Source organism: Micromys minutus (genome assembly GCF_963924665.1).
Source record: "Micromys minutus genome assembly, chromosome: 10".
NCBI classification, from domain to species: Eukaryota; Metazoa; Chordata; class Mammalia; order Rodentia; family Muridae; genus Micromys; species Micromys minutus.
Window position 1 is genome coordinate 30,902,029 of NC_137979.1, and position 14,960 is coordinate 30,916,988.

A 14,960-nucleotide genomic window follows, 5' to 3' on the forward strand; every position below is an offset into this window, starting at 1 on the left:
CAGAAACCAGCGGTTTTAGTTTTGCTATTATTACTACTATTATTGCATTTTTGAGATAGGGTCTCAAACTTATTATGTAGCTCAGGATGACTTTAAACTCTTGATCCTCCTGCCTCCACTTCCTGGGTGCTGGGATTACATGTATGCACCATCATACTAGGCTACATTTACTTTCATTTTGGAAATCCAGTGTGAGGGATGCTGACTAAACCATTCTGTAGCGTTAGGGTACTGGGATAGAGAACAGCATCGGTGTAGCTGTGTAACCACATTTTGGATTTTGTTGTTGTTCTTAGTTTTGTTTATTTCTGGGGGTACAGTCTGTATAATACAGGTTGGCCTCAAACTTTCTTTCTATGTAGCCATGGCTAGTCTTGAACTTCTTTCTGATTCTTCTACTTCTGCCTCCCAATTACTGAGATAACAGATCTGGCTTGTTTTTTTTTTTTTTTTTCCAAAGTATTATTAATGTCAGAGTTTGAGGGTGGAGAGATAACTCAATACTTAAAAGTATTTGCTATGGGCTGGAGAGATGGTTCAGCAGTTAAGAGCACTAACTGCTCTTTCAAAGGTCCTGAGTTCAATTCCCAGCAATGACATGATTGCTTACAACATATGTAAGGGGATCAGATGCCCTCTTCTGGTCTGTCTGAAAACAGCGACAGTGTACACACATAAATAAATAAATCTTCAAGAAAAAGAAAGCACTTGCTGTACTTTTGGAGGACCCATATTCAATTCTCACAAAGGTCACTGCTGAGTATACCTCCCCTTGGTAGTGGTTTCAGCATTCACAGTCCCATGGCTGCTGCTTTGTTCCCTTTTGCATTAAAGAAGAATCAAATAGTAATTCCTTAGTTTGAAAAGTGGAATATATTGTGCAATCAATCAATTGAGAGTTAGGGTATAATACCTAAAGTTCTCTGCAGAAGTTTAACTGAAGAACTAACAAGATGGCTCAATAAGAAAAGCTACCTGCTGCCAAGACTGACAACCTGATTTTAATTCCCAGTGACTCCACACTGAACTCCTCTTGTGTGCTATGATGCCCATGCACATAAAAATAAAGAATTATAGTGAGTTCCAATCCAGATAGAACTGCATAGTGAGACCCTGTCAGAGGGAATAAGTAAATTTTAAATGTTTAACTGAAGTTAGAGTTGTTGTAGGGTATTCCTCTTGAGTGTGGATACTACTTCTTCCTTGTAATTAAAAGTCATACAGTGGGGTTGGGAGGAGGCTCAGCAGTTAAGAGCACTGGTGGCTCTTCCACAGGACCTGGGTTTGACTCCCAGAACCCAGATGGTAGAGCACAGCTGTCTTTTACTCCAGTTCCAGGGGATCCAGTACCCTTTTCTGGCCTCTTGTGGTACCAGATATACATATGGTTCACAGATATGCATGCAAGCAAAATCCATACACATAAAAATTAATTAATTAATTAAACGAAAGGACTGAGCCTCCACAGTTGACAGTTTTGTTAAAAATGTGCAGTCTTTTTGAAACATGGAATTATTAAACACAAGGAGCCAAACAGATTTCATCTAGCCTAGACAAAATTAGTGTGTATTGGTTACCTTGAAGGTTGTTGTTTTGTTTTGTGTTTTTTTGTGGGCTTTGCAAGGCCGAGGATTAAGTCCAGGGCCTGCGGGTCCTAGACAAGTTCTCCTTCACTTAGTTGCACCCATCCAGATCGCCTCGGATTGACATAGCTCCTTATTTATAAAGTATCTTAAATTATTAACAAAGTAGAATGTATTTAAACCATATATTTAAAAAATAAATTATTACAGTATCAAATTGAATCGTTTTAAGTTTGTAAAGAACTTGAGATAGCCTTAGTGTGGCCTCTGACTACAGAGGTAGATTTTTTTTCTTTTTATGTAGGGCTGGACATGTGCTCTGCTGTTGAATTATACCCCAGCTGGAAACTTATTTTTCCCTTTGATTTTTTGTTTTATTTTAAATATTTGTATTGCATTTTTGCCTTTTATTTATTTATCTTTTTGTTGCATTTTTATTGGAAATATTTTTTATGTGCATACATATCGCAGCATACATTTGGAGGCAAGAGGATGACTTGGGGAAGTAGGTTCTCTCCTTCCACCATGAGGGTTTGGGGAGTCAAGCGCAGGTGGTCAGACTTAACAAGCATCCATACCTACTGATCCAGCTTGCTGGCCTTGAAAAAATGTTTTTATTGTAGTTTCCTTATATGATAAAGCACCTCAAAATATTTTAAAATGCAGTGAATACCTACAAAGATAGCTCTAAACAGAAGGGCCCAATAAAGATAAATCTGCATGGTCTATTAGTAAGTATAATGGATAATTTCACCACATTTATTCTTTTTTTTATATTTGTTGTCATAAAGGTTCCTCCTCGGGCAGAAGAAATCACCATTCCAGCTGATGTCACCCCTGAAAGAGTTCCAACACACATTGTCGATTATTCAGGTAATGGGTGGCCTTTGGTGGGTGAAGGAGGCTCTGAAGTTAAAGTAACAGTCCTGAAATAAACCTTATTGGGCTTTAAGATCTTGCTACTCTTGCAGAGCATCCGAGTCCATCCCCAGAACCCACATCAGGATCACAACCTCCTGTAACTTGAGCCTCAGGATTATCCAGTGCCTCTGGCCACCACAGACACATGGTCCATGCACGTACCATACAAACATACATATTCAAAAAAGAGTGAGAAATTTCTGAATTTTAGAATTTGTTGAAGGGCTGGGGATGTAGCTCGTTTACACAGTGTTTACCTAGTTTGATATTGATCTCCAAGATCACACACAAAGACATGTATATATTATGATTTGTTGAACTCTGTATGTGTTCTTTAATTTCTTAGCCTTTGTTATCAAAAAATAAATTAAAAATGCTCAGTTTGAGAGTAAAAGAGATTACTTAGTAGTTAAAGTACTTGCTGAACCTGTGAGCAGATTCTTGGTACCCAAGTAAAGGACCGGGCACTGTGGCTGTAACAGCAGCACTGGGCAGAGCCAGAGCCAGGCACACCCCAGAGCTCATTGGCCAGCCAGTCCAGCCAGACTGTGAGCTGCAAGGTTTGATAAAGAGACCAATCTGGAAACAAAGTGAGACAATAGAGGAAGATCCCCCACATCATTATCACACAGGTGGACACACAGGTGAACACACAGCTGTGTACACATGTATATACCTCATAAATATAGATGTCAACTTATTTCTGATCATTACATGTTACTGATTTATTTAGCTATTTGGTGTGTGTGTGGGCATGACTATGCTACATTATGTGTGAGGGTCAAAGGATACCATGCTGGGTTTCAGTCTCTCCACTATGTGGATTCTGAGAATGGAACTCAGAGGTATGGCAGCAAGCACCTTTATCAACTGAGCTATCTAACCAGCCCAGGAATTTTTGCTTTCTTCATTGTCAGGCTACATTTTTGCTTCAGGGCCTTTTTGTTATTACTCCTCCCTACTGTGCTGATTGTGCCTAGATTATGTAGTCTTGGGCTCTGTGACGAAATTCTTGTCTGGGCTTCTGGCTCTGAAACTGTCTCCCTTCTTGACTCTTTTCCAACTCTGGATCAGATACTGGCCTAGATCTTTGACTTCTTTGGCTTTTGCACTTCTGTGCTGGGATTGTCCTCTTGAATCAGCGTCCCTGCTCACTGGCTTTCTTTCACTGCATTAGCCTCAGTTTGGATCCTGCCTGGAGCTACACTATATCATTTTGAAGATTTTTATGAGTGTATGCCTGTAGGTATGTAAATGTGTTATGTTCATGCCTGATAGACAGGCCAGAAAGGATCCCCTGAAACTGCAGTTATAGTTACGTACTGCTGTGTGCTGGGAACCATCTATGCCAATTTTGTTAGGTGGATATCACAGTTTTTTTTTTTTTTTTTTTGTTAGCTTGATGATTAGAAAGATTTTAAAATACAAAACACTGGCTTTTGTCATTTGTAGAAGCAGAACAGAGTGATGAACAACTTCATCAAGAAATATCACAGGTATGTGTAAAAAGGGCATCTTGTGTGTGTGTCTGCTTGTGTAAACAGTGACGATCCTATGAGTCTATCTATCTTTTTGGTTCTTTTACCAAGAATATAGTTTTTCTGAGGGCGGTTGGGTAATGACAGTTTCTTGTAGCCAAGACCGGCCTTGAATTCCTGGTGTAGTTGAGGCGTGTCTTGATCCCCTCTCTCCACTTGTATAATTAATTATACTGTGGGCCACCATTCCCAGCTTACCTGGAATTCTCAGTTGGGATTTGAATTGTTTGCTCTACCTCTTTAGGGATACTTTTTTCTTCAAGGTAGATCCCCCCTCCCAAATATTTTCTCCTTTGGCTCAAAAATTTTTAGGTATTTGATAATTAAATGCTGTTGTGTATATTTTATTTCAAAGTGCCACTAATTTATTTCTTTTTCTTCTAGGCTAATGTCATCTGCATAGTTTATGCTGTTAACAACAAACATTCTATTGATAAGGTATATTTATGTTTTCTCTCTATTTAAACTCAACATGTTACTATTTATTTGCTTATTTATTCTGTACCTTAGCCTGGTCTGGAATTGTCATATAAACTAGGCTGCAATTCTCTTGTCTCGAGGTTTTGGTCTTTTGTTTGTTTGTTTGCTTTTCTATTTTATGGGATTTGTTTGTTTTAGACAGGGTCTCACAGTGTAACCCTGGCTGTCCTGGAATTTGCTCTGTAGACCAGGCTGGCCTTGAATTCGTAGAGATCCATTCGCCTCTGCCTATCAGTGCTGGTACTAAAGGTGTGAGCCACCGCTGCCCAGCTTTGTTTTTTTGTTTTTAAGGTAGGGTCTTGCTCTGTATCCTAGCCTGGGTGGAACTCATGATCTCCCTGCCTCAGCCTGTGATTCCAAACATGCCACCATGTGTAGCTTTAATAGGGCAAAGCTGATCCTCCAGTGAGAGTTTTAAGGACTCAACAAAATATAGAGGAGATGGCTCAGAAGGTCAGATGGCCTGGAGGCTGCTCTGATCTGTGACTCCATTTCAGTTCTAGAGGATCTGAAGCCCTCTTCTGGCTTCGGTACTAGGCATGCTCATGGTGTCCAGACATATATTCAGACAGAACACTCATAATCATAAAATAATTTTAAAAGAATGATATGCTTTTGCTTTTTCTTTCTTTTTGTTCCCCCTCCCCCTTTTTCCTTTTTTCTTTTTCTTTTCTTTTTTTTTTTTTTTTAAAACAAGGAATCTCACAATGTAGCCCTGGCTGGTCTGGAACTTAATATATGTAGACCAGGTAGGTTGGCCTTGAACTCCGAAATCCCCCTGCTTCTATCTGCCTCCTGAGTACTGGGATTAAAGATGTGCAGCTTTTCAAAGAAGACCCTTATCATGTCTTTATTCCTGCTTAATTTTATTTTAGGTAACAAGCCGATGGATTCCTCTCATAAATGAAAGAACAGACAAAGACAGCAGGTATTTTTTTCTTTCAAATATAGAGAAAAAAATCTAAGAAACACTAACAAACATAATTGTAGAATCTTTACTTAGGTCTACTGGTTATTAACCTGTCCCACATTTAGTTTTCTTTCAAATATCTGTGTGTGTGTGTGTGTGTGTGTGTGTGTGTGTGTGTGTGTGTGTGTGTGTGTGAGGGCCTCTTTCAGGATTTAGACTGGAGCTTGGAGTGGTTAAGAGCACTTGTTTCAGATGACCCAGGTTGTATTTCCATCACTCACATGGGGCTCACCATCTCCTCAAGCATTAGGCGTGAGTGTGATGCATTGATACATACAGGGAAAACACTTATACACATAAAATAATAAAATCTATTAGGAGGCAGTGGCACATGTCTTTAATCCCAGTGCACAGAAGGCAGAGGCAGGTGGAGTTGTGTGAGTTTGAGGCCAACCTGGTCTACAAAGTGAGTTTCAGGACAGCCAGGGATACACAGAAAAACCCTGTCTTGAAAAACTGAAAACAAACAAAAAAAAAATTGGGTTTAGTTCTCTTCTTTGTCGTGTTGGTTCCAGGAAGGAACTGAGGCTTGCTGGTAAATGTGCTTTTACCTGCTGAGCCGTGGCTATATTGGCTTTATCCGTTTGTCCCTGTGCGCCTAGACTTGCCTTTTTTGAGGGCAGGAGTGATTAGAAACAGTAAATAGATTTGAGAGCGAAGCAGAAAACAGCTCTGTCACTGTAATGGTTACTGATAAAGTATTTTAATAATTCTACATTTTGTTCAAAACCCGCTGCTTGAGTCTGTTTGGAGTCCGTCTTTGCCTGTATTGTGTGCCCTCTTTTGAGTTGCTTCTTTAATGAGGTGTAGAATTGTTGGTTGCTCATTTCGTGTGCACTGGGCAGAACACATAGGGCTTGGAAAATGTTGAGCAACCTTTTAGATCTGGTTTGTCCACTTAGGAACTTAAGGCTCTGACTTGACTCTCTAGTTTCCTCATCTGTAATAGGGATAAAGGTAATATCTATCCTAGGTGCATATGGCTGTAGCGAGAATTGAATTAGATAGCTCGTATATAACTTCTCTAAAATGACCTGTAAATCTCCATTTATAAAATCATGTACGAGGCTCTGTGCAGTTCTTTGGAAGATAACAGATTCAGTAAGTAGTGATAGTTCTCTGAATAAATGCTTTCAGTTTTAAATCAGATGAAAGTATTTCCTTCCAGTATTTAATTGGACAAAATTATTTTATTATTTCCTTTTTCTTTTCTTTCTTTCTTTTTTTCTTTTGTGACAGAATCTCACTATATATATTCTTGGCTGGCTTGGAACTCACAAAACTCCCACCTGCCCCTAACTCCCAAGTGCTGGGATTAAAGGTGTATGCCTCTAGTGCCTTCTTGCCTAGCCTTCAATCTTCAATCTTTTTCTTTCTTTTCTTTCCTTTTCTTTGAGACAGGTTCTTTGAGACTAGGCTGACCTCAAACTCACAAAGATCTGTTTGCCTCCCGAGTGCTGGGGTTAAAGGTTTGTGCCACCACTCGTAGCCCAACATTTTAATCTTCTTTTTAAAACTGGTCTACTTGGTCATATTTATTTATGTGTATGTAAGAAGTTTGGTGTACAATGTGCATGCTGCTAGAGGTTAAAGAAGGCATCCTCTGTAATTGGAGTTATAATTCTTGGTGAGCCACCACGTGGGTGCTGGGAACCAAACACAGTCCTCTGAAAGAGTAGAGCAGCAGGTACTCTTAACCCTTGAACCTCCTGCCCGGCCCCATCTCAGGCTTCATTAATTACATACAGCTGGCCCTGCTCAAGTTGTCAGGACTCATTTCAGCAGTTTTTGTTCTTTACTCTCGGGAATCTGATACTCCTGTTGAATTCATTTGTGGAAGGGAGACTAATACATGGGCCTTGAAGCTCTGTGATGACTCTTCACAGTGTTAAACTCTGTGGTGACAAAGTCGAAAGAATAGAATGACTCAGCTCTTCAGTGTTATAGCCTCTTGTCATTTGTGGTGATTTAAATTAATTAAAACAAAATAAAAGTCTATGTTCCTCTGATCTACTTACCCACATTCAGAAACTCAGTAGCTACCTTGGCAGGTTTGATCAGCATCATTTTAGGACATATTGGCACACACCCAGAATCTGAGCAAGTGATTCTGTGAGTCTGCAGCCAGCGGGTGTAGGGCGTTCTAGGATAGCCAGGGTTATTTAGAAAGGCCTTGTCTCAGACAGACAAGGCCATCATCATAGAATGTTGTATGGGACAGCGGAACCTTAACTGCCATAGTACCCACGTGCTCTTGTGCTTTCTCCTGGGCTATTTCTAGGAGGGCCTCTCAGTGTCTGTGAAGAACCAACTTCGTCACTGGTTTTAGAACTTTGGCTTTGCTGTCACTAAAATACTATGGCTACTTTGTGGACCTTGTTTTATTTTATTTATTTACATTTTATTTTTATTTTAGAGATACAAAAATCTCACTGTGTTTCCCAGGCTGTTAGTAGCTAGCATGAAAGGCATACGCCACTGTGACCTTTATATTGCTATATGGAAATGTCTTGTTACACTTGAAGCTGTAATGTGTGCGGTGTGGTCATGGATTGACTTGTTCTTAACTTTTGCATTTTTATTTCTTGAAGCACATGTGCATACTTCCTTTTCTGAATATTGATTTTTCCTAAGGTGCTGTACTTTTCTTACTTTATTATTTATGTGTTTTGAAACAGTTTCTTACTGTATTGTCCAGACTGTCATTAAACTCAAAATCCCCCTGCTTCAGCTTACCAATTGCTGCATTATATGTCTGTACTGCCAAGCCAGTATAGACCTTACATTTTCCAGTATCTTCTTTCCCAAGCCTCTTTATTTTTGGTATATGCAGATTATTTTTGGTATATGCCTATTCTTCGTTAGGCCTCTTTTCTATCAGTGTAACATAGCCAGAGGTTTCTAAACCAACAGACACCTCCATTTTAGCTTGGCCCTTTAGAATTGCTAAACTTAGACTTGAGCTTAGAAGGTAAGGATGCCAAAGTAATGTTGGAGGAGTTTGCACAAGTTTGTGTTGGCAGTTTAGAGTCTAGTGAAATGATCTGTTTTGTTCCAAGCTATCCTTTAGGACTTGTATTTAACAGTCTTTACTACTCTGATGTCTTCCATAACCCATTTAGATTTCCCATAGGCCTCTTGGATTTCATTTACTTAAATAAAGCAAGATCTTTAAATTTTCTGTCTGCTCTCTCTCAGAGAATGTGTTTTGCTTACTTGTCTGTTTACTGCATGTAGATGTGCAGAGCCCCCACAGGTCAAAGGAGGGTGTCAGATCTCGTAGAACTGGAGGTAGAGACAGTTGTGACCTGCCATGCAGATGCTAGGAAATGAACCAGATCCTCTACAAGAACAAGTGCTTTTAACCACTGAGCCATTGCTGAAGCCCCCACACCACCATATTCTTCAGTGTTGTCCTCTGAACACACACATACACACACTGACAGAGACACAGAGAGAAATGTAGTAAAGAAAAAATTTAAGAAACTTTTTATTTCTTCTACTATTTTTTTCTCTTTTGTCAGGGATACACAGAGAAATCCTACCTTGAAAAACAAACAAACACATATACACAAACCCAAAATCTTGGCACTGGATCACTTGGCTCTTTCTCTTCTTATTGCCTCCCACATCCTCTTAAACCTGCAGTCAGGCTCAAGTCTCAGCATAATCTGTGTGCCCTTTGTGTGTGTGGAAAATAGGCTTAGTCTGACGCCCACCATAGCCGATCTACTTCCTGTCACAATGCTCCTTTCACTGGGCACAAAGATTCTTTTACCTTCTTGTACCATGTCATTTGTGGGGCTAGTACTCAATACATTTCTTGCAGCATCCTGTGGTCTTAGGAACATTCTTGGTGAAAAAAAGAGAATACTGTAATGAATCTATCATCCAGCTTCATTACACCAAGTTGTAAATCCTTCATTATACATCTCTGAAATATAGCAGATGATGTTTAAATGTATTGATTAGTGTTAGGGTGATTGCTACACAGTTAAGAGCAATCGTTGCTCTTCCAGAAGATCCAGGTTTGATTTTGAGCACCTACATGATGTCTAACAACTGTTAGTAATTCTAGTTCTTGGGATCTAATATCTCCTTCTGACTTCTTTGGGTGCCAGGCATGCACGTGGTGTACATACATATGTTCAGGGAAAGCACTCATACATGTAAGAAACTAAAACAAAACAAAAACTTAAATATTGAGTTCAGTGGTATAAGATACATTAAAAATAGCAATAATAAAAAACAAAAGCATGATTAGATCAGACCTTGCCCCTGCTTGTAACTCGTCATTAGCTTCTTATTTATACTAATGATAAAACCTACATTCCTTACCAGTGTAGAAGCCCTCGTATGTCTGCTCTTTCATCCTCAGTCTAACCCATCTCTACCTTCTCCTTGTCCCTTTATTCTGGCAAAACTTTCCTGTCCTCTTACACTACCGGGATAGTCATGTTCTCTCTTCCCAGCTAGTTCTCTCTGCTCTGTATAGCAGACTCCATATTTGGCTTAAATGTCACCCACTGAAGAGAAGAATGGGCGAGATGTCATCTCCCTCCATCCATCTGTTTGTGTCTCCTTGTTCAGTTCCTTCATGACATGCTGTGCATTTTCTGGTTTTCACTCTTAAAATGAGAGGGGTATTTTTTGTTTGTTTAGTTGACTTTTTGAGATAGGGCTTTTCTGTGTAGCCCTGGCTGTTCTGAAACTTGCTCTGTCGACCAGAGAGACTTAGATATCTGCCTGGCTATGTCTTTCAAGTGCTAGATTAAAGGCATGTGCCACCACCACTTGGCCTAAATTTTTTAAAAATAATCTATTTATTCATAGTGTTCATTGGTATTTTGTCTGCATATGTGTCTGTGTGAGGGTATCAGATTCCCCTGGAAGTAAAGTTACAGGCAGTTCGAACTCTCATGTGGGTGCTGGGAATTATACCCAAGTCCTCTGGAAGTGTAGCCAGTGCTCTTACCCATTTCTCCACCCTGCCCACCACCCTTTTTAAATTTTATATACATTGGTGTTTGTCTGTGAGAGGGTATTGGATGCCCTAGAACTGCAGTTGCAGACAGTTTGAGCTGTCATGTGGCTCTGGGAGTTGAACCTAGGTACTCTGGAAGAGCAGCTAGTACTCTTAACCACTGAGCCATCTCTCCAACCCCTGAGGGACTTTTAAAAAATATATATTTATTTACTTTGTATATATGAGTACACTGTAGCTATCTTCAGATATCCCAGAAGAGAGCATTGAATCTCATTACAGATGGTTGTGAGTCACCATGTGGTTGCTGGGAATTGAACTCAGGACCTATAGAAGAACAGTCAGTGCTCTTAACCACTGAGCTATCTCTCCAGTCCCGAGGGACTTCTTTCTTAAGGTCTTAGAAGACTTTAAGAGTATGTAGCTTGAAACAAATACTCTATAAATCCGAGATGACTGAATGAATGAACCTACTATGTAGGAGCCTTAGCTTGACCTTATTAGAAAAGTTACGGGGTAGAGAGATGACTCAGTGGTTAAGAACAGTGACTGCTCTTCCAGAGGTCGTGAGTTCAATTCCCAACAACCACATGGTGGCTCACACCATCTGTAATGGGATCCCATGGGATAGGATGGGAATTTAAATAGAATTGGTAATGGATGATGTAAGTTAAAATACAATGTAACATCTTTTGTTTTCTTAATTGCATTAATGCCCTATGCATTACAGGCTACCTTTGATATTGGTTGGGAACAAATCTGATCTGGTGGAATATAGTAGTATGGAGACTATCCTTCCGATTATGAACCAATATACAGAAATAGAAACCTGTGTGGAGGTATGTCTCATGCTTTAGTTTGAAAATGTGTTGGTAATTGGAATCTTTGAATGGGAGGGGAGATTATGTTTGTTGTGAAGTCATATAAACCAAATAAAACAGAGAATTTAAGAATTTTCCTCTTAAGCTCTATGGAGATCTTGGTACTGTCTACAAAGAAAAAATGTGTTCTCAGTGTTTTTAAGGAGTCTTTTTTTTTTTTATTGGCTATTTTATGTATTTTAAATGTCCCCTTTCCCTGTCCTTCCCTCTCCAGTCTCCCCTCTCCCTGCTTCTTTGAGGATACTCCCCCTCCCACCCACCCACTCCTACCTCTTCTTCAAGGAATCCTACCTTATAGGATTCCTTTCTTCCTCTCCATCCCCACCCTACAAATGCTGAGTGTAGCAAAAACAAAAACAAAAAAACAAGGAAAATGCCTGAGAGTTGGAAAGGTTCCAAAGGAGGAATATCATATGCTGACATTTTTAAAATTGTTTTTGGCTATCATAATTGATTTCAGAACATAAAATTAATTAAATATTTTTTCTTTTTTTCTTTTTCTTTTTTAGTGTTCAGCAAAAAACCTAAAGAATATATCAGAGCTGTTTTATTATGCACAGAAAGCTGTTCTTCATCCTACAGGGCCTCTGTACTGCCCAGAGGAGAAAGAGGTAAACCCAGGCTGTATTCTGTGGGCCTGGATGATATAGGAATTCCAATGTAGTAGTAGTGGGTTTTAGTAATGTTAAGCATTTTATAAAAATGCTTCCTGTCTCACTATTGGTTCCGGTAGTATTACTGACCCACAGACCTTGCAACACTACAAAACCAGCTTAGACTTCGTTAATGATTTTATAACTATAAAGATTTTATAGATTTTACAGCTATGAACTTTTATTTTAGTTGTCTATTTATTCATATTGTGAGATGGGTATATGCCATGCCGTGCTGTGCTTGTAGCGGTCAGAGGACAGCCTGTGAAAGTCAGTTCTGTTTCCACCTTTTGGGCCCCACCCACATTGACAGGCTTGATACTAAGTTTCTTTACTCACTAATTCATCTCACCAGCCCTGAAAAATCTATGAATCTGAACAAAAACTTGGGTAGTAGCTTTGTTTTTGTGCTGTTGTTTTGTATTCTGTCAGTAATTGATCTCAGGCCTTGTTCATAGTAAGCCAGTGTGCTACAACTCAGGCCTCTTGTGGTTTCCTTGTCTTGGGTACATGTGATTCAAGTTGAATATACTCTTTCATAGCTAAGAAGTACAATAAAGGCTGGAGAGATGGCTCAGTGGTTAAGAGCACTGTCTGCCCTCCCAGAGGTCCTGAGTTCAATTCCCAGCAACCACATGGTGGCTCACAACCATCTGTAATGGGATCTGATGCCCTCTTCTGGTGTGTCTGAAGACAGTGACAGTGTACTCATACATAAAATAAATAAATCTTAATTTTAAATTTTGAAAAAAAGAATCAAAGGAATTGTGATACATAAAAACTATATTACATTCAGATTACTTATCAGCCATCCTTGTTTGTTTATGTCTGTGGTGGCCATGGACAGTTTGAGCAGTGCTGTTGGCCTCACTTACTGTACAGTGTGTTGTGACTGTTCCCAATGCCACACCCCTATTCCAGCACAGGACAAGCAGCAAGGAGATTTCAGAAGCAAAGCTACAGGCGCAACATTGTTTTTCAAGCTTTGATGCAATTTCACAGTCCGTGTAGCGCTGTAGATAATTTACTTTTAGACCTCTAACTAGAACTCATGAATCTGCAGTGTAGTCACATCCTAAAAAGGCAGATGCCAAGGATGGAATCTATACATCTCTATGGATGCCTTCCAAGGGATGGATTTTCCTAAATAAAATCATGTTTGTGAGGCTGATGAGATTTCTCATTTTGTAAAGGCTCTTGCCACTAACTAAGCCTCCCGGCCTGAATTCAATCCCTGGGACCTGCATGGTGAAGGAGAGAACCAACTTTTAGGGCTTGTCCTCTGACCTCCATGCATGAGCACAGTCATGCCCTCCCCAATAAATAAGGAAGATAGTAATCATAAAAACCACAGCTTATTGCACAGCCAGCCAGGTATGGAGGCAGAGCCCAAGGATCTCTGAGGCCAGCCTGGTGTAGAGTGAGTTTTAGGACAGCCAGGACTACATAGACAGGCCCTGTCGCAAAAAAGAAAAAAAAAAGAAAGAAAAAGAAAGAGGTAAAGAAAAGCAAACCAAAAGACACACATATTGTGGATATGTATCAGTATTTGGCAGTATAGAAGGTACAAAACAAAACAAAACAAAACAAAAAAACCCAGCTCTCTTAAGAGGGGATGTTATTCCTGGCTTATGATTCCTTTAGTTTTTCAAACTTATCCTTAACCTAGTGTTTCCTATACTTATCTCACCAAAGTTAGCTGGTTAGAAATGCATTTTGTGCCAGTCCAGCTGGGTGTTATATTTTATGGCCAAGGAAATTTAGAAAATGTTTTTTCAGTTGTAGGGATTTCCCTCTGAGGTCTTTACCCAGTGATACACTACATTCCCTTAGTGTCTTCTGAACTCTGTTTTTGTTGCTCTGCCCTTAGCCTATTATTAGTTCTGCTAATCTGCTGATGCCCTGCCCCTTAGTAAAGCCTGGGCATGACACCGTCTGCTACCCAGTTCTCAGTAATTAATTACCTAAGTAATTAAATAACATACAAGAATTTCAACTTTTAAACTATGGATTGTTTTATATGTGTACAAACTTTAAGTCTAAGCTTACACTAGAATTTTTAAAAAAGATATAGAAAGGATTTTAAAAATGTAATAGTACCATGCCCATGACTTTAATCCTGGTACTCTGGAGACAGAGGCAGGTAGATCTCTATGAGTTGGTCTGCAGAGGAAGTTCTAGGACAATGAGGGATATGCAGAGAAACCCTTCTTGAAAAACATACAACAGGGCTGGAGAGATGGCTCAGTGGTTAAGAGCACTGACTGCTCTTCCAGAGGTCCTGAGTTCAATTCCCAGCACCCACATGGTGGCTCACAACCATCTGTAATAAGATCTGATGCCATCTTCTGGTGTGTCTGAAGATAGCTACAGTGTACTTATATATAATAAATAAATAAATCTTTAAAAAAAAAAAAGAAAGAAAAGAAAGAAAACTTAATTCTTCAGCTACCATACAAATGACTGTCTGTCTGTCTGTATGTCAGGTATAGTGTTAGTGTGTATATATGTGTATGCACATATATCTTGAGGTGGGGTAGACATTAGTTTTTTTCCTCAATTGTGTTCCACTTTAGTTTTTTAAAGAGTCTCTCACTAAACCTGAAGGTTGCCAGTTTGGCTGTGTGGCTGACCAGCAATCCCCCAGGATCTCCTGCCTGTCTTCCCAGCACTGGAATTATAGGTTCCATTCCCAGGGCCTAGCCTTTACACAAGTGCCGGGATTGAACTCAGGACTTCATGCTTTCACAGAAGGACAACAAAATAGAACATTGTAATTTTTATAGTCCGTTTAAAAGCCTCAAAATAAAAACTTTAGCCAATACTCTCTGGTTAACTTCTTTTTCTTATTTCTTTCCAATCGTATTAAAACTGTTTCAGTGTATCATGTATCTCTCCCAGAGAGATAATTTAAAACAAAACAAAAATTAAGATTATTGTAAGAAAAGTA

General features: G+C 39.5%; 1 protein-coding gene across 7 annotated transcripts in view; it reads left to right on the forward strand.

Annotated features, from left to right (window-relative positions):
- Nucleotides 1-14,960, forward strand: part of RHOT1 (ras homolog family member T1) — a 60,455-nt gene that overhangs the window by 15,281 nt on the left and 30,214 nt on the right. For all 7 annotated transcript variants that reach the window (XR_013975170.1, XM_080923220.1, XM_080923221.1 and 4 more), the window contains exons 3-8: nt 2,375-2,456; nt 3,957-4,000; nt 4,427-4,480; nt 5,398-5,450; nt 11,207-11,315; nt 11,867-11,968. Coding sequence is in view for 6 of the 7 variants with exons in the window: in XM_080923220.1 (XP_080779346.1) it covers nt 2,375-2,456; nt 3,957-4,000; nt 4,427-4,480; nt 5,398-5,450; nt 11,207-11,315; nt 11,867-11,968 (444 nt within the window). In the remaining variant the exon portion in view is untranslated. The remainder of the gene's footprint in view (nt 1-2,374; nt 2,457-3,956; nt 4,001-4,426; nt 4,481-5,397; nt 5,451-11,206; nt 11,316-11,866; nt 11,969-14,960) is intronic.